Raw genomic sequence first — 20,842 nt, 5'->3', positions numbered from 1 at the left:
TCTGAAATATATTTCCAGTGTCTCTGCATCTGCAGATCCTTTTATTTTCCTGTTGTTACTGGGCCACACGCTGTGCTTACTGTGATGATATACAGAAGCAATAATGTGTATACAGTGATAGATAAGACCTCCAACCAGCAGGTGGCAGTAGAGAATAACCACGTGACACTGTAACCACGAGGAGTCTGGGGATAGTCTTCATAGTGAATAATCACAATTTGTAGTAGCTCTTAGTTAATTTATAATAGTGTTTTTTTTATAATGTTCTTATGGTTATCTAACCCACACTATTGTTGAACAATAAAACTTTAACTAGTTCTTTGAGGAAGTGACAAAGTTAATTGATGAGGGAAGGGCTGTAGATGTCATATACATGGACTTCAGTAATGCATTTGATAAAGTTTCCCATGGCAGGTTGATGGAAAAAATGAAGTTGTATGGGGTTCAGGTTGTACTAGCTAGATGGATAAAGAACTGGCTGGGCAACAGGAGATGGAGAGTAGTTGTGGAAGGGAGTGTCTCAAAATGCAGAAAGGTGACTAGTGGTGCTCCACAGGGATCCGTCCTCGGATCACTGTTGTTTGTGATATACATAAATGATCTGGACGAAGGTATATGTGGTCTGATTAGCAAGTTTGCAGATGATACTAAGATTGGTGGAGTTGCAGATAGCGAGGAGGGCAGTCAGAGAATAGAGCAAAATATAGATAGATTGGAGAGTTGGGCAGAGAAATGGGAGATGGAGTTCAATCCAGGCAAATGCGAGGTGATGCATTTTGGAAGATCTAATTCAAGAGCGGACTATACGGTCAATGGAAGAGTCCTGGGGAAAATTGATGTACAGAGAGATCTGAGAGTTCAGGTCCATTGTACCCTGAAGGTGGCAACGTAGGTCGATAGAGTGGTCAAGAAGGCATACAGCATGCTTGCCTTCATCGGACGGGGTATTGAGTACAAGAGTCGGCAGGTCATGTTACAGTTGTATAGGACTTTGGTTAGGCCACATTTGGAATACTGCGTGCAGTTCTGGTCGCCACATTACCAGAAGGATGTGGAGGCTTTAGAGAGGGTGCAGAGGAGGTTCATCAGGATGTTGCCTGGTATGGAGGGTGCTAGCTATGAAGAAAAGTTGAGTAAATTAGGATTGTTTTCGTTGGAAAGACGGAGGTTGAGGAGGGACCTGATTGAGGTCTACAAAATTATGAGAGGTATGGACAGGGTGGATAGCAACAAGCTTTTTCCAAAAGTAGGGGTGTCAATTACAAGGGGTCACGATTTCAAGGTGAGAGGTGGAAAGGTTAAGGGAGATGTGCGTGGACAGTTTTTTACGCAGAGGGTGGTGGGTGCCTGGAATGCTTTGCCAGCAGAGGTGGTAAAGGCGGGCACGATAGCATCATTTAAGATATATCTAGACAGATATATAAACGGTGGGGAACAGAGGGAAGTAGATCCTTGGAAAATAGAAGACAGGTTTAGATAAATGATCTGGATCGGCGCAGGGAGGGCCGAAGGGCCTGTTCCTGTGCTGTCATTTTCTTTGTTCTTTGTTCTTTGTTAGTCAAGAACTAGATGTTCTTTCGTGCATTTATTCCAATCGGCCAAGCACCAGAACGCAACATAGTACCAGAAGTAACTCTTCAGATCTGAGAAGACCAAAAACAAGGTAAACAGAGAAGAAAACAGAAAAAGAATTTCTACTAACCACGTAGAGTACTGACGAATATCACTCAACGCAGTGCAAGACATCGAAGTCTGAGATGGAAGGTCTGAAGACACCACACCAGCTTCGAGTCACTGATAATGTAGATGCGAATTGGCGCACTTTTAAACAGCAATTCACACTCTAGCAGCTCTAGGTCTGCATGCTCAGCCTGATTAGCGGAGAATAGCATTGCTGCTCACTGTAGCAGGTCCACAGGTGATAGAAATCTTTAACACCTTTGCGTTCGATAACAAAGCGGATAAAAATAACTTTGATGATGTCATGAAAAAATTTGTTCAGCACTGTACACCAAAGAAAAATGAGAAGTTTGAGCGCTATGTTTTTCGCATGCGTACACAGCAGGCAGGTGATTTGTTTGATAGATTTTTAATGGACTTGAGGTTAAAGGCGCGGACCTGTAATTTTGAAACCCTGCAAGCGTCGATGATCCGCGAGCAAATCATGTTCGGGATTAGCAATTACAAGGTTCCAGAGAGAGATTGTTGAGGGAGAATGAACTCCAGTTCAACTATGCCATTAAGATTTGTCATGCCAGCGAGCTGGCTGTGCAGCAGATTAGCACTCGAAACCCGAAGGAATTTGGCATGTAGCTTGGAGATGCAGCCGACAACATTAGCACTGTGACGCACTCTAAGGCAAAACATGGTCCCAGAAGGGGTGGTCAATTTAAGCGAGTAATCAAAACCACCATATTATGCAAGCGATTCGGCAACAAGCATTGAGAATCTGGATGGATCCCAAGGATCTCAATTTAAACAGAAGGAGAAAGCACTATCCTATGCCGACGAGAGAAGAAATCACATGTGAGATGTCAGGAGTGACATGCTTTAGCAAACTAGATGCACTGCAGGGTTTTTTGGTAACTTGCGTTAGATGAGGAGAGTACAAAACTGTGCACTTTCAACACTCCATTCGGGTGATACTGTTTTCTCAGAACGCCATTTGGTATTTTTTGTGAGGGCCACGAAGAAGCCAGCACGAGTTTTAAGGATACAAAGTAATAACATTTATTTACAATAACATATATATATATAACAGCAGCAGCAACTTCCCTTGCTGCACACTCCTTCCTGCTGTTTCCAAACTGGGGCTGCTTTATTTATACTTGGCGTTTACTAATGGTTTCTCCGCCCCCCTCATTGGGGAAGCTCATACTCCCACAGGATTGTGGGATTGTCATTAGTCCCCAGCCAATGGTAAGTAGGCAGGTTATAACATCCCTCCCCCCCAAAGTCCAAGGAATCCACCGAAGACCCTGGCGAAGGAGGGCGTCGGACTCGTTTTGCCGCAGGCCGGACACCATTTGCACGCGGCGCCGGATCAGGCGGCGTGTAACGAGACGGAGACCGGCGCTTCCGTGATGAACGGCGCAACGGTTGTACATCCACGGCCCGTGGACCCGAGGGTTCCCCCTCTGATGCATCCTGTGTCTCCATCTCGGAGTCAGAGTCTGCTGCCTCCGTCATGCCAGCGTCTCTATCTCCATTCAGTTCTGTAACGACCTGCACAGGCTTCGAGTGAGGCACTAGTGGAAGATTGTGAGGACTACCTTCCCTTGTCTCTGGTCTCTGCGGCTGTAGAAATGAGCTCCGAGGCCGGGGAATCTTTTGAGGGGATAGTCTTCTGGACCGAACGTGGTCTACATGTTTGCGCTGGAGACGACCCTGGGCTTGCACCTGGTAAGATATAGGGCCCGTTTGGCGAAAGATTACACCAGGAACCCACTGGGCACCACCAGCAAAATTCCGAACAAACACTGGGTCACCGGGCGCAAACTGCCGAATCGGCCGATGCCGAGAAAATCCGTGTCCCTGCCGTTCTTGTGTGCGGCATACTTTTGCGCCAATGTCCGGGAAAACCATACTAAGGCGGGTGCGAAGTGTCCGGCCCATTAGGAGTTCTGCGGGAGGTACCCCAGTCACCGCATGGGGGGTGGTCCTATACGTAAACAAAGCGAGCCAGTCTCGTGTCCATTGATCCGGAAGACTGCTTCTTTAGGCCTCTTTTGAATGTCTGCACTGCGCGCTCTGCCAACCCATTTGAAACCGGGTGGTAAGGGGCAGTGCGGATATGGCGTATGCCGTTCATCTTTGTGAACCTCGCAAACTCCTCACTCGTGAATGGAGTGCCGTTATCCGTGACCAGCACCTCGGGGAGGCCATGCGTACTAAACGATAAACGCATCTTTTCAATTGTTGCGCAGGACGTTGTCCCCTGCATCTTATGCACCTCTAGCCATTTAGACTGGGCGTCAATTAATAGAAGGAACATGGATCCTTGAAAAGGGCCTGCGAAATCTGCATGCAAGCGTGCCCAAGGCCGCCCTGGCCATTCCCAGTGATGTAGGGACGCGGCCGGCAGAAGCTTCTGATGCTCCTGGCAAATGGAGCAGTTTTGGGCCACCTTCTCAATGTCGGTGTCGAGGCCTGGCCACCAGACATAACTCCGGGCCAACATTTTCATTTTGGTCACACCTGGATGCCCATTGTGCAAGTCTGTTAGTATCAGCTCCTGGCCTTTTTCCGGGACAATCACACGCGTCCCCCACAAGAGGATGCCGTCTTCCACGCTGAATTCTGACAGCTTGGAGGAAAATGCCCGCAACTCGCTTGGGAGCTGTCTATGCTGCCCACCACACAGGACTATGTGCCGAACCTTTGACAGGACTGGCTCCGTCTGGGTCCACTCACGGATCTGTGATGCCGTGACAGGCAAGGTGTCCATAAAATTTAGGGTTGCAACCACCTCACCGGTCGTGGGGGTCGACATGGGGCCGGTCGATAAAGGCAATCGGCTCAGTGCGTCGGCATTCGCTATCTGCGTACCTGGTTTGTGCTCCAGAGAATACTCGTATGCAGCAAGCAACAAAGCCCAGCATGGATCCGTGCGGAAGCAATGGGCAGTATTGGCTTATCCTCTCTGAAAAGTCCCAGCAGAGGCTTATGATCAGTCACGATAGTGAAATGGCGGCCATACACGTACTGGTGGAAGTGTTTCACCGCAAAAACCACTGCCAGGCCCTCCTTCTCGATCTGCGCGTACTTTTTCTCCGCTGCAGTCAATGTGCGGGAGGTGAAAGCTATCGGTCGCTCGGCCCCGTTCTCCATCTTGTGGGACGGGACGGCCCCAATACCATACGGGGATGCATCACATGTGACGAGCAAAGGCTTTCCAGGATCATAGTGGGTTAGTAACCCAGATGACGACTATTGTTGCTTTACCCACCGGAAAGCGGTTTCTTGTGGCTGACCCCAAAACCAGGTGTGATTTTTCTTTAGCAGAAGGTGCAAAGGGGCCAGCGTAGTTGCCAGATTGGGGAGGAACTTCCCGCAATAGTTTACGAGACCGAGAAAAGAACGAAGATGCGAAGTGTCAGTCAGGGCGGGGGCGTGTTGAATTGCACGCACCTTCTCTGCGACGGGGTGCAAACCTTCGCGGTCCACCCGATAACCTAGGTAGACTACTTCCTTTGCCTGAAATACGCACTTTGTGCGACGTAAACGGACTCCAGCCTCCAAAAAGCGTCTAAGGACAGCCTCCAGATTTTCCAAATGTTCCTGCTCCGACGTCCCTGTAATCAAAACGTCATCTAAGTAGACAGCAACACTTGGTAAACCTCTCAAAATGCCCTCCATAACACGTTGAAAAATTGCGCAGGCAGAGGATACTCCAAAGGGCAACCGTGTATATTCATACAGGCCCCGGTGTGTATTAATCGTTACATATGGTCGGGAGGCAGGGTCCAGCTCCAACTGCAGGTAGGCGTGACTCATATCTAATTTTGTGAACGAGAGTCCACCTGCAAGCTTCACGTAGAGATCCGCTATGCAAGGCATTGGATATCGGTCGAGTCGGGAAGCCATATTCACTGTAAGTTTATAGTCGCCACACAAGCGAACTGTGGCATCTGGCTTCATTACAGGTACAATTGGTGTTGCCCAGTTAGCAAAACGGACGGGCCTGATAATACCCAAACTCTCCAAACGAGTGAGCTCCCCTTCTACCTTCTCGAGCAAGGCGTAAGGCACCGGGCGCGCCCGGAAATAGAGCGGCGTGGCTCCTGGTTCGACTTGGATACGGGCTACGGCCCCTTCTATTTTCCCCAAACCAGGCTGGAATACATCTGGGTATCGTCCTAGCACCTCAGTCAACCCTTCAGAAACTGTTTGGAGGATGTGCTGCCATTGCAACTGCAAATGGCGCAACCAGTCCCGACCCAACAGGCTGGGCCCATGGCCGCGCACCACGATAAGTGGGAAACGCCCCTCCTGGCGTCCATAAACAACAGGGGTCATTGTAGTTCCTGCAATGTCCAGTGGTTCCCCCGTGTAGGTGGCCAACCTGGCCTGTGAGTCGGTTAATGTAAGGGTCTGTATACCCTGCTTGATGCGGTCAAATGTCCTCTGGGCGATCACGGAGACCGCTGTGCCAGTGTTCAACTCCATCTCAAGCGGGTGGCCATTGACCCGTACTGTCACCTTAATGGGGGCCACACGGGGAGCTGCCACACAATGCAGCTGCAGGCAGTCGTCCTCCGTCTCCACGTCCTCAGGAGTAGTCGCCGCAGGTTCATCCACATGGAAGGTACGGCCCCCTGGGCTGGTCCCAGTAACGGCCCCTGGGCTGGTCCCAGTTCCGGTTGGAACGACGGCGCCTCTGGCGCCCCCAGAACCGCCGTCCGCGACGGGGTCGGCACCTACAAGTCTGACACGGACATAGCTCCTCATCCATTGGTTCTGGAGAAGGCTCCCTTCGGGGAGGAATGTCCGACGGCCACTGGCGTCGGTCCGGACGTTGCCTCGCCCAAGGTACCGCAAGAGTGCGGGGGGACGTTTTCGGACGGAAGGGGTTGCGCCCCAAGGCATGCACTTCCATTCCCTGTAGCTCCTGCACTCCTCATTCTGGGCTCTCTCGGGACAATACTATTTGAATGGCCTGTTGAAAAGTCAATGTTGGCTCAGCTAACAACTTTCTCTGGGTGGCCGCATTGTTAATACCGCAAACCAAACGGTTGAGTAAGATTTCTGACAAGGTCTCACCATAGTCACAGTACTCCGCAATCCTGCGTAGCCTGGATAGAAAATCAGCAAGGGATTCTCCAGGGGTCCTCTCAGCGGTATTAAACCGGTAACGCTGGACTATCGTGGACGGGGTTGGGTTAAAATGTTGCCCCACTATATTCACAAGTTCATCAAACGTTTTGGTGTCCGGCGCAGCTGGGTACGTAATGTACCCCAAATGTATGCGGGCCGCAGGCGGTGAGCAATATGACCACCTGCCGCTCGTTTTCGGTGATATTGTTTGCCCGGAAATAGTAATGCATCCGTTGTGTGTACTGGTTCCAGCTTTCCAGCGCAGCATCAAAAACATCCAAACGTCCGTACAGAGGCATGGTATAATAGAAAACAACTTCCAACCTGTATCCAACAAAAATCCAGGGAGGTGGCTTCAGCAGTGTAGACAGCTATTCACTTTAACCCTCGTCGCCAGTTTTGTGAGGGCCACAAAGGATCCAGCATGAGTTTTAAGGATACAAAGTAATAACATTTATTTACAATAACATATATATATAACAGCAGCAGCAACTTCCCTTGCTGCTCACTCCTTCCTGCTGGTTCCAAACTGGGGCTGCTTTATTTATACTTGGAGTTTACTAATGGTTTCTCCGCCCCCCTCATTGGGGAAGCTCATACTCCCACAGAATTGTGGGATTGTCATTAGTCCCCAGCCAATGGTAAGTAGGCAGGTTATAACAGTATTATTTCAGCATCTGAAATTTTCCATCGGGAAATGGAACACGTCGTAGAAAGCATTCCAGCCGTCAGAGTGCACATAGACGACATTATCGTTTGGGGATCAAAAAGAGAAGAGCACAACAAAAGGCTTATCAAAGGGCCGAGAAGCATCAAAAAGCATGGTCTGAAATTGAAAACAAATCACATTCTTAAGAGACAAACTTTCTGCTAGAGGTATACAACCTGACCATGAGAAGATAAAGGCGATTTTAAACATGCCACGTCCAACAACAAAAAAGGAGTCCTCAGGATGATAAATTTTGTGGGAAAATGTATTCTTAATCTTTCAGCAAAACAACGTGCTTGAAGGAAACAATCAAGAAGGATACTGTTTTCCAATGATCTGACAGACATGAACATGAGTGGCGAGTGTTACAGGAAGCATTGACTATAGCATCAGTGCTGACATTTTTTGACTCTACGAAGGGGACAAAGATATCGATAGACACGACGAAGGATGGGTTGGGATCGGTAATATTACAACAAGACAATGACGAGAATTGGCTTCCAATTGCCTATGCTTCAAGGTCATTGACTAATACAGAGCGGAGATATGCTCAAATAGAAAAAGAATACTGGGGCTTGATAAATGGATTAAACAAATTCTATGATTACGTATATCGCCTACTGACATTCTTAGTTGAAACTGACCATATAGACCACTTGATGTGATAGTAAAGAAAAATCTAAATGAGATGTCATCCAGGATACAACGTATGATGATGAAGTTGCAAAGATACGATTTTGATCTCACCTACACGCCAGGTAAACATCTCATCATAGCAGATGCACTATCTCGTGCTACAGACAGGAAAGAAGTACAAGCACACGTGAATCTTGTGACGGAATCCCTTCCAGTCTCAGGTGAGAAGTAAAAACTCATCAGAGACGAAACCAGTAAAGATGAAATCTTACAGAAAGTAATAAAATATCTCACAGAGGGAATGGCCGAAAGGATCCTGCTCCAATTATTATAACATCAGAGCAGAGATAAGTGCAGCCAATGGGTTTTTGCCATGACAAAATAGAATAATAATCCCAAAATCGTTCCGATCAATGATTCTGAAAAAAATTAATGAGGGGCACTTAGGCATAGAAAAATGCAAATGACAAGCCAGAGAGACAGTATACTGGCCAGGCATCAATCAAGACATGCAAATCATGATAGAAAACTGTGCACCTTGTCAGAAATGTCAGTACAAACAACAAAAAGAACCATTGCAAATAGGTGAAATAATTACGAGTCCATGGCGGAAAGTAGGAATGGATGTATTTTATCCAGCAGGAAAAGAATACATGTTGGTAATTGACTACTTCTCTAACTTTCCAGAAGTCGTACAACTAGAAAACTCATCAGCTAGGTGTGCCATCAAACATACCAAAGACATTTTTGCTCACCATGGAATACCTCAAATTGTCATGAGCGACAATGGACAGAGTTCACAGAGATATGATTTTCAGAGTATCATTTCTAGTCCTCTGTATCCATAATCCAACGGGAAGGCTGAAAAAGGTGTACACATTGTGAAGCAGCTACTCAAAAAAGCTACGGACAGCCGGGAAGATCCATACCTTGCTCTACTTAGCTATACAGCAGCACCATTGATAAATGGATTATCTCCTTTGCAGTTGTTGATGAATAGACAGCCCAGAACAACCTTACCTTACATTCCACTGAAACAAACAAATCGAAAACTTGTGAGGAAGCTCACATTTCAAAAAAGGAGGCAGAAGAGGTATTATGACAAAAGGAGAAGAATGCTACAGCAATTAGAAAAAGATGACACAGTCAGGGTGGAAGATCCTGATGTAAACAGATAGAATTTTCATAGAATAGAATTTACAGTGCAGAAGGAGGCCATTCGGCCCATTGAGTCTGCACCGGCTCTTGGAAAGGTCAACACCGCCACCCTATCCCCATAACCCAGTAACCCCACCCAACACTAAGGGCAATTTTGGAGACTAAGGGCAATTTATCATGGCCAATCCACCTAACCTGCACATCTTTGGACTGTGGGAGGAAAGCGGAGCACCCGGAGGAAACCCACGCACACACGGGGAGGATGTGCAGACTCCGCACAGACAGTGACCCAAGCCGGAATCGAACCTGGGACCCTGGAGCTGTGAAGCAATTGTGCTATCCACAATGCTACCGTGCTGCCCAAAGATGGTTGAAGTGTGCTAAGATATTACAATCATCAGGTCCTCAATCATATATCATCATTACTGATGACAGGCAAGTTCTAAGACGAAACAGGAGAGCCTTGCTGAAGGTTCAGCACCCCTTTGTTATGGAACCACAAGATGATGTTCTAAACAACCCAAGGACAACTGAACAAACGCTACCTCAGCATACAGAAACAGAACAAGGTGGAAATGTACAAAACCAAGAAAAACTGCAAGAATCATCTTTAACAACAAATGAACATCAAGCAAACTCACAGGTTCAAACAATGCTTAGAAGGTTGACACGACACAGATGAAAACCAGACAAATTGAACTTGTGATGAACTGTAAACATGTAAATAATGAACACATTATGCATTTCATATATATTGTATAGTATATTGAAATAATGTATGTAAAAACTATACATTGCCAAAGGAAAGGGGATGTGATGATATGTATAAACAATCATGTATATATTGATAGACAAGACCTTCAACCAGCAGGTGACAGTAGAGAACAGCCACATGACACTGTTACCTCAGGGAGTCTGGGGATCGTCTTCGTGGTGGATAGTCACAATTTGTAGTAGCTCTTAGTTAATTTATAATAGTTAGTAGTTTTTTATAAGATTTTTATGGTTATCTAACCCAATAAATTGTTGAACAATAAAACTTTAACTAGTCAAGAACTAGATGTCCTTTAGTGCATTTATTCCAAACGGCCAGCACCAGAACATAACATTTATATCCTCCATAAATTACTTGAAATGAGTGGCAGAGGAAGCCTCATCTTAATTTCAAATGAAGATTTAATGCACGCACACACATGTGCACACACCCACATACACACACACACACGTGAACAGTTCTAGCTAACTGAGTAACACCTCAGTTATTGGCACTTGTTGAGTGAAACTGAATTAACAATGAGCTTAACTGAAGCAATCACATCAGCATGTTTACCTTTTGAATTCTTGATTCCTCCTTCATTAACTTTCCTTCACAGGTACCTGATTTAAGCTTTTGCAAAATATTGATATTGAGTAAGGCTGGGAACATGGCCAACTCGGCCTACTGCGGGCGTTTACCCTCGTAATCTTGCTTTCAGCTTTAACTCTGCTGCCAGCTAATTGGAGATGGAAAAAGTGGCTACAGAGTTGATCTGTTTGTTTAGAACACTACTTGTGGAACAGGAGTTGCAGGAGTACTTACATCAGTAGCCTCTCCCCCCCCCCCCCCCCCCCCCCCAAGCAGACATTCTGCCTGCGTGCCAACCTCCTGTGTAACCTCCAGTCTCTCATGATTGCCAGAGACTGCCACCAACACTCTGGCCTCCTCGTGCTGGCTTTCCTGTGTGGGGACCTGCTAATCTGGCCAGCTGCTGTAGAATGAGAAAATGATAATAAGGACTTGCCATTCAGATCCTCTATCAGGCTGTAATTTATGGGAACCATCCCCACCCACTGCTATTGTGAGCCTTACTTTCTATGTGGCTTGACACGTGGGCAGGCACATGCAAATGAGGGATACATTGCCTCTATTTGAACATAGAATATATCAGTTAACTGATAGGTCACACCGTCAAACTTTCAAAGGTCGATGCAGTATTAGCCGTCATCAAAGTCTGCTGGGCATCACCACATTTATCCCCAGGGTCGACAGATGACTGCTGAAGAATTTGCCGATCTTCTGTTGATCATTCTGTAATGAAATAGATCTCCATTTGGACGCAGGATCTGTGAAATCTGTGTCTGCAGTCTCCTTGCAGTCCTGATAGCCATGCTGGACTCCATTGAGCGAATGCCTGGATATTAGTGTTGGTTAGCTCTTCCAATACTTATGTGTATAAAGAAGATCATGCATTAGTTTGAAGGCAAAATAGTAAAATATAGAGGCTAGAAAAACCAGCAGAACAGCCACAAGAGAAGACTAATAAGATCAGGCAAGGTAGAACTAGTTATAACACCAGATGAGAGCAATATTAGACTGGAGAATAAACCAATTAATCATCAAGTGGTACTTATAATAAATGCTTACATACTTACTTAATGTCTGTTGCTTCTTGTAAATAATAGTCTTTGTAGTGTAGCCAGAGATGGCACAGCGTCTGCCATCCCATCTGAGTGAGGAAGGTAAACTTGTGAACAATTCTGGGCTCCAGCGAGTGAATGAATATCACTGAGAAAATAGAAGGTATGAGCACCAGAACTGCATAAGGCCCCATGGAAACAATCGCCATAAGGATCCCTCCGATCATAAGGAATATATATCTGGGGAAATATGACAAATTCTGTTCTTTAAGTTAGACCCATATGAATTGCTACTTAATTGTGCACATTGGCACCTTGTTATCAATCGACCTTTCTAAAAGGGATACAGACACAAGCACCCACATGTAGGACAACACATACAGCACACATACCCACGCTGATGTATCAAACCATACACTCAAACATGCAGAAACGCAAATACACCAACATACACACATACACTTTATACAGTCACACACATATATAGACACATTTACAAGTTCTCATTTATATATATATATATATATTGACATACATTTAAAAAAAAAATTTATTAAAGGTTTTCATAAAATATCAATAACAAAATGAGAAAGAAAAAATAACCCAACAGGGTTAAGTACAAAACACAATCTAAAAAAGCAACCCCCCAAATCCCTCCCCCCCGTACCTAAATAATAAATTAACATTAACACCCCGACTTAAGACAACAGGTGTATACACCCCCTCAGACCCTTCCAGTGTAAATAACATAAACAAAAATAAAGTAAGCCCCCCCCCCCCACCCCCCGAGCTGCTGCTGCCATTGACCAATGTCCAGCGTTCTGCCAGAAAGTCTAAGAGCGGTTGCCACCGCCTAAAGAACCCTTGTACCGACCCTCTCAAGGCGAATTTCACCCTCTCCAATTTAATGAACCCTGCCATATCGCTGATCCAGGATTCCACGCTTGGGGGCCTCGTATCTTTCCACTGAAAGAGAATCCTTCGCCGGGCTACCAGGGACGCAAAGGCCAGAATTCCGGCCTCTTTCGCCTCCTGCACTCCCGGCTCCTCTGCCACCCCAAATATTGCGAGCCCCCAGCCCGGTTTGACCCTGGATCCTACCACCCTCGACACCGTCCTCGCTACGCCCTTCCAAAATTCCTCCAGCGCTGGGCATGCCCAGAACATATGGGTGTGATTTGCTGGGCTCCCTGAGCACCTAACACACCTGTCCTCACCCACTTGCTCATCCTTGTCCCGGTCATGTGTGCCCTGTGCAGCACCTTAAACTGTATGAGGCTGAGCCTCGCGCATGAAGAGGAAGAGTTCACCCTCCCTAGGGCATCTGCCCACGTCCCCTCTTCGATCTCCTCTCCCAACTCCTCCTCCCACTTACCTTTCAACTCCACCACCGAGGCCTCCTCCTCCTCCTGCATCACCTGGTAAGTTTCCGAGATCTTCCCCACCCCCACCCACGCCCCCGAGAGCACCCTGTCCAGTACTGTGTGTGGCAGTAGCCATGGGAATTCCACCACCTGCAGTCTGGCAAACGGCCTTACCTGTAAGTACCTGAAGGTGTTCCCCAGGGGGAGCCCGTACTTCTCCTCCAGCTCACCCAAGCTCGCGAACTTCCCGTCCACAAACAGGTCCCCCAACTTTCGTATGACTGCCCTGTGCCACCCCGAAAACCCTCCACCTGTTCTTCCTGGGGCGAACCGGTGGTTCCCCCGTAATGGGGTCCACGCCGAGGCCCTAACTTCCCCCCTATGCCGCCTCCACTGCCCCCAGATTTTGAGGGCCGCCACCCCCACCGGGCTCGTGGTATACCTCCTTGGAGGGAGCGGCAGCGGTGCCGTTGCCAGCGCCCCCAGACTCGTACCCACACAGGATGCCGTCTCCAGCCTCTTCCATGCAGCCCCCTCCCCTTCCATCACCCACTTGCGCACCATTGTCGCATTGGCGGCCCAGTAGTACCCACAGAGGTTGGGCAGCGCCAGCCCCCCCTATCTCTACTCCGCTCCAGGAACACCCTTCTCACCCTCGGAGTCCCTCGCGCCCACACAAACCCCATTATACTCCTGTTAACCCGCCTGAAAAAAGCCTTTGGGATAAACACGGGGAGGCACTGGAACAGGAACAAAAACCTTGGGAGCACCGTCATTTTGATTGACTGCACCCTACCCGCCAGGGACAGCGGCAACGCGTCCCACCTCTTGAACTCCTCCTCCATTTGCTCCACCAGCCTTGTAAAGTTAAGCCTATGCAGGGCCCCCCAGCTCCTGGCCACCTGGACCCCCAAATATCTGAAACTCCTCTCCGCCCTTTTTAGTGGGAGCTCGCCAATCCCCCTCTCCTGGTCCCCTAGCTGAACTACGAACAGCTCGCTCTTCCCCATATTGAGCTTGTACCCCGAAAAGTCCCCGAATTCCCTAAGCATCCTCATTACCTCTGGCATTCCTCCCACCGGGTCCGCCACATACAGCAGCAGGTCGTCCGCATAAAGCGACACCCTATGCTCCTCCCCACCCCGCACCAACCCCCTCCAGTTCCTCAACTCTCTCAGTGCCATAGCCAGGGGTTCAATCGCCAGTGCGAAGAGCAGGGGGGACAGGGGACACCCCTGTCTCGTCCCTCGGTGCAACCGAAAGTACTCGGACCTCCTCCTATTTGTGGCCACACTCGCCATCGGGACCTCGTACAACAGCCTAACCCACCTGACAAACCCCTCCCCAAACCCGAACCTCTTCAGCACCTCCCACAGGTACCCCCACTCTACCCTATCGAAGGCTTTCTCAGCGTCCATCACCACCACTATCTCCGCCTCCCCCTCCCTCGCTGGCATCATGATAACGTTCAAAAGCCTCCGCACATTCGCGTTCAACTGTCTCCCCTTCACAAACCCCGTCTGGTCTTCATGGATGATCTGCGGCACACAATCCTCAATCCTCGTGGCTAAGACCTTCGCCAGCACCTTGGCATCTACATTTAGCAAGGAAATTGGTCTGTAAGACCCACATTGCAGAGGATCCTTGTCCCGCTTCAGGATCAAGGAGATCAGTGCCCGGGACATCGTCGGGGGTAAAGCCCCCCCCTCCCTTGCCTCATTAAAGGTCCTAACTAACAGCGGGCCCAACAGGTCCATATATATTTTATAGAACTCGACCGGGAAACCGTCTGGCCCCGGTGCATTCCCCGCCTGCATGCTTCCTATCCCTTTGATCAGCTCCTCCAGCCCAATCGGGGCCCCCAGTCCCGCCACCAGTCCCTCTTCCACCTTTGGAAACCTCAATTGGTCCAGGAAACGGCCCATCCCTCCCTCCTCCCGTGGGGGCTCGGATCGGTACAATTCCTCGTAGAAGTCCCTGAAGACCCCATTGATGCCAACCCCACTCCGCACCACGCTCCCTCCCCTGTCCTTAACTCCCCCGATCTCCCTAGCTGCGTCCCGCTTCCGAAGCTGATGCGCCAGCATCCGGCTTGCCTTTTCCCCATACTCGTAGACCGCCCCCTGGGCCTTCCTCCACTGCACCTCTGCCTTCCTGGTGGTCACCAGGTCGAATTCGGCCTGGAGGCTGCGCCTCTTCCTCAACAATCCTTCCTCAGGCACCACCGCATACCTCCTGTCTACCCTCACCATCTCCCCCACCAGCCTCTCCCTCTCCCCGCGCTCCCTCCGCTCCTTGTGGGCCCTGATGGAGATCAGCTCTCCCCTCACCACCGCCTTCAGTGCCTCCCATACCATCCCCACTCGGACCTCCCCGTTGTCGTTGGTCTCCAAGTACCTCTCTATACTTCCTCGGACCCGCTCGCTCACCTCCTCGTCCGCCAACAGCCCCACCTCCAAGCGCCACAGCGGGCGCTGGTCCCTCTCCTCCCCCATCTCCAAGTCCACCCAATGCGGGGCGTGGTCCGAAATGGCTATTGCCGAATACTCGGTATCCTCTACTCTCGCTATCAGTGCCCTACTCAAAATGAAAAAGTCGATTCGAGAATAAGCCTTATGGACATGTGAGAAGAATGAAAATTCCCTAGCCCCAGGCCTTGCAAATCTCCAAGGGTCCACCCCTCCCATTTGGTCCATAAATCCCCTCAACACTCTAGCCGCCGCCGGCTTACTACCCGCCCTAGACCTGGAGCGATCCAGTGCCGGATCCAACACTGTGTTAAAGTCTCCCCCCATTATCAGGCCCCCCACTTCCAAGTCTGGGATCTGACCCAACATACGCCGCATAAAGCCCGCATCATCCCAGTTCGGAGCATACACATTGACTAGTACCACCCTCTCTCCCTGCAACTTACCTCTTACCATTATGTACCTACCGCCATTATCTGCCACAATGCTCGACACCTCGAATAACACCTTCTTTCCCACCAAGATCGCCACCCCTCGATTTTTGGCATCTAGCCCCGAGTGAAACACCTGACCTACCCACTCTTTCCTCGGTCTTACCTGGTCTGCCACCTTCAGGTGTGTCTTCTGGAGCATAACCACATCCGCCTTGAGCCCCTTCAGGTGCACGAACACGTGGGCCCGCTTAACCGGCCTGTTCAGTCCCCTTACATTCCAGGTTATCAGCCGGATTAGGGGGCTACCCGCCCCCCTCCCCCGCCGACTAGCCATGACCCCTCCTCGGCCAGCCACGCGCCCGCATCCCACACCCGGCCCGTTCCCCACAGCGGCATTCCCCCGTCTTGACCCACCCCACTCGCTCCAGCTCCTCCTTGATCTTAGCAGCAGCAACTCGATCCCCCCCCCCCCCCCCCCCACGGCTAGGACCCATCCTAGCTGGTTTACTCCCCCCATTGCACTTCCGCAAGTCAGCTGACTCTGCTGACCCCGTCCACTCCCGCCTCCCCTTCGACTCCTCCCATTGTGTGGCACACCCTCCTCTCCCGCTCCCCATTCACAGGCTCTCCCCCTCCGTTCTAAGCGTGGGAAACAATCCTCGCTTTTCCGCCCCGGTCCCGCCCCCCAAAGTCTTCGGCGCGGGAAAAAAAATCCCGCGCTCTCCACCTACCAGGCCCCGCTACCAACCAAAACAGTGCCCAACCCGCCCCATCCACCCTCCCCAACCCGAAAGAGAAAAACACAGAGAAAAAGAAACCCAAAACAATGCAAAGGCCCCTCCCCCCCGAACCAAAAATAGGCGTAACATATCCACCGCAGTCCCCAATCGCCCATCCCGACCCTCAGTCTGTGTCCAGCTTCTCGGCCTGAACAAAGGCCCACGCCTCCTCTGGAGACTCAAAATAATGGTGCCAGTCCTTGTAGGTAACCCACAGTCGCGCTGGCTGCAACATGCCAAACTTCACCCCCTTCCTGTGCAGCACCGCCTTCGCTCGATTGTACCCGGCCCTCCTCTTCGCCACCTCCGCACTCCAGTCCTGATATATCCGAACCTCCGCATTCTCCCACCTGCTGCTCCTCTCCTTCTTGGCCCACCTGAGCACACACTCCCGATCGACGAACCGATGGAACCACACCAGTACCGCCCGCAGAGGCTCGTTAGCCTTGGGCCTCCTCGCCAACACTCTATGGGCCCCTTCCAGCTCCAGGGGCCCCTGGAAGGACCCCGCTCCCATCAGTGAGTTTAACATGGTGACCACATAGGCCCCCACGTCCGGCCCCTCCAGCCCCTCCGGGAGGCCCAGAATCCTCAGATTCTTCCGCCTCGACTGATTCTCCATCTCATCGAACCGCTCCTGCCATTTCTTGTGGAGCGCCTCGTGAGATTCCACCTTTACCGCCAGGGCTAAGATCTCGTCCTCATTGTCAGAGATATTTTGTTGAGCCTCTCGGATCGCCACCCCCTGGGCCGTCTGTGTCTCCAGCAGCTTATCAATAGAAACCTTCATCGGCTCTTGCAGGTCCTTTTTAATCTCTCTGAGGCAGCACTGGATACCCTACTGTTGCTCCTCCGCCCACTGCCTCCACGCTGCCTGGTCTCCGCCTGCTGCCATTTTGTCCTTCTTCCCTCCCTTCTTCTGGTCCACCACCACCTTTTTTGTCACCCCGCTCCTAGTTAAAGCCATATACTGACGGGGAACTATTATTAACTCCTTCCCACTTGGGGGCCCTGAAAAGAGTCCAAAAGTCTCGAGAGGGAATCCTCTTGGCAGTGTTCGCTTCACCAATCTGCCCCAAAATGTCCGTGGAAACTCCTGAAAAAGGTCTAAGTGTCCGTTCCAGACGGGAGCTGCCGAATGCGTGACCTACTCCTCCATGGCCGCCACCGGGAGCCTCGTCCCCGCTTCTTCAGTGGCCCTGGTGAGATCTTTTCACAGTTGTTCCCTCTGCTGTTAGAATTCACTTTTGATAAAGGTCCTCAGGTCAGTTTGCAGCTTTAAGCTTGCCCTTCCCCCGCTTGCATGCTGGAAGGGGCCCTGTTTATCCTGTTGCAGCCAAATCTTCCACTGCTTCTGCCGGGCCTGGCAACCAAAAGACACAACACTCCTGGGGGACACGGTCAGGGGAGCGTTGCAGTCCTCTTGCCACACCGGGAAATGTCAAACAAATGCCGTGGGGGCCCTGCAAAAGAGCCCAAAAGTCCGTTCCAAGCGGGAGCTACCGAATATGCGACCTAGCTCTGCATAGCCGCACCCGGAAGTCCCATATTGACAGACATGAACTGACACAGTACTCAGCAGTATCAACTCTTACATCTGATTCAAGGGTTTGTGGGTTCAATTCTACTCCAAAGAATTAAATACATTGTACCAGATAACGTATCAATGAGTACCGAGAAAGGGTTAAACTGAGGTTGCATCTGCCCTCACAGATGGAGAGGGATCCTAACCAGTATCACTAGAACTGGATTATCTGATCCTTTATCTCATTGTTGTGTGTGGGATCTTGCTGTGCACTGATTGGCTGCCCATCACAGTGACTACAAGCGGGGCTGGATTAGCTCAGTAGGCTAGACAGCTGGTTTGTGATGTAGAACAAGGCCAGCAACGCGGGTTCAATTCCCATACCAGCTGAGAATTCTGAATTCTCCTTCCGTGTACCCGAACAGGCGCCAGAATGTGGCGACTAGGGGATTTTCACAATAACTTCATTGCAGTGTTAATGTAAGTCTACTTGTGACAATAAAGATTATTTATTTTACAATTCAAGAAGCACTTCAGAATACCCCGTAATTGTAAACAGTGCTTTATAACTGCAATTTGTCTATTGTAGATCCTGCGCAATTAAAATAGCTATCTGTTCGATCTCACACAGAAAATCTCTATTTTTAAAAAAAATATATAGCCATTACTGGAATATAGCTCATGGACATTTAACCTTTGGTTAATTAAGTTTGAAAAATCACCAGAATGTTATTGTATCAAAAGGGCTGCTTAAATGCCAAATTGAGTCTGTAACCTTGACTCTCCATACTTAATAGCAGAGGAGAAATCCTTGTACTTTATATATAATTAAAGCACTTTGAACAGTTGGACAATTTCACAATGTCACAAAACAGTTGACTAAACTGCTACTTTTTTTGTATTTTCTTAATATTAAATGAAGCAGCTGCTTGCAAAAGAGTGAATTCCACTTCAGGAAAGCCCCAGTTTTCGTTTTGGTCAACACAAAAAGGATAACAATGAATAATAAGATAATAATCTTTATTATTGTCACAAGTAGTCTTCCATTAACACTGCAATGAAGTTACTGTGAAAATCCCCTAGTCGCCACACTCCGGTGCCTGTTCGAGTACACTGAGGGAGAATTCAGAATGTCCAATTCACCTAACAAGCACGTCTTTCAGGACCTATGGGGAGGAAACTGGAGCACCCGGAGGAAACCCACGCAGACACGGGGAGAATGTGCAGACACCGCACAGACAGTGACTCAAGCCAAGAATCGAACCTGGGTTCCTGCCCTGTGAAGCAACAGTGCTAACCACTGTGCTACCATGCCACCTGATGTACTTTACACTCAAGTTAAAATTATTATTGTTTGTTCCTTAAATTCCTGGTCTATCATACATAATAATAAAAATAAAAGAAACAATGTACCATGCTGCATTCCACCCCCCCCGCAACTCCATTTTTGTACAAAAGAAAAATATTACAAATGCTAGAAATAAAAAGACAGTAAATGCTGGCAATACTCAGCAGATCTGGCAGCATCAGATTGATAACCTCTCTCAGGGTTCAGATGAAAGGTCATCAAACTAGAACTTTAACTCAATTTTTGAGATTTGCTTTTGCATCTATAAACACTCAAGCTGTAGATTTACCCATGTAACAGTCTGTCTGCAGACAGAACACTCCGAGTTCCTTTTCTTCCATTCCAAGGTATTTAAGTTCAATTTGCCAACCAGACATTTTATCCAGGCACGCATATCAGAGGCTTCTGCTGCTTTATTTTAACCTACCAAAGGAATTTCACCCGCCCTGTTACCCAACAGTTAACTGAAAATGTACATGTTCACAACATCCCAGGTTGCAGAGCGTTCAGGATGGAATTAAGAACTTTTAGTGATTAAAAGAGTTAGGGGCTTGTTATTATTCATTACTGACAAACTTTAGGCATTCTTACCTTGCAGCCAAAGGAAGGTGTCCTGTGATGGATAGATGGTAGAACATAAGTGCAAGTGGGACATTCATAAACTGGTAGATGGTGACCGGGTAATAGTCTAACTCAAATTGTAAAAACCCTAAATCCATCCTGGGATACGGTGTAAACACAGGTTACACAACCAATTGAAGGAACTGATTCCTACCACTGACAAAATACTAAGGCACAAGTGGCAATATTTAAACAGGACCCCAATTTGTACCACACAGCGGCACCAAACTAATGTGTCACAAGCTTGTTCATATTTGAACTGAACCTGAGAAAATATACAACAGGAGACAATGTTAATTGATAAAGAAGGAGAAATGACTGATTGCTGCTCCCGTTACCTAGTATCTGAGCAGCTCCAGACAGGAATTCAATCCCGGTGCCAGATAAGAAGTTTGTATTATCTGACACTTTAGCATTCCATCTGCGAACATTCATTATTTTTGGCACGCTAATTGGCTTTTAACAATCATAGTATTTGCCTGAAGCTTACATTAAAAGCTAAATATTTTCGTTTGGAGCAAGCCTGTGTGTATCCAGGGAACATGGGTCCATGTACTATTGGTCTTTCACTTAGAATTGCATTCCCC

At 48.7% G+C, this 20,842-nt stretch overlaps 1 protein-coding gene across 1 annotated transcript in view; it reads right to left on the bottom strand.

Annotated features, from left to right (window-relative positions):
- mboat4 (membrane bound O-acyltransferase domain containing 4) overlaps nt 1-20,355 on the bottom strand; it is a 36,514-nt gene extending 16,159 nt beyond the window's left edge. The window contains exons 1-2 of the mRNA XM_072517609.1: nt 20,226-20,355; nt 11,732-11,956 (exon numbers count right to left, since the gene is read on the bottom strand). Of these exons, the coding sequence (XP_072373710.1) occupies nt 11,732-11,956; nt 20,226-20,353 (353 nt within the window). The 5' untranslated portion in view covers nt 20,354-20,355. The remainder of the gene's footprint in view (nt 1-11,731; nt 11,957-20,225) is intronic.
- Nucleotides 20,356-20,842: the final 487 nt, after the last annotated feature.

The sequence above is a fragment of the Scyliorhinus torazame genome, chromosome 9 (genome assembly GCF_047496885.1).
Source record: "Scyliorhinus torazame isolate Kashiwa2021f chromosome 9, sScyTor2.1, whole genome shotgun sequence".
Classification (NCBI taxonomy): Eukaryota; Metazoa; Chordata; class Chondrichthyes; order Carcharhiniformes; family Scyliorhinidae; genus Scyliorhinus; species Scyliorhinus torazame.
Note: the sequence above shows the minus strand (reverse complement) of the source record. Positions and strands in the feature narration are given on the sequence as shown.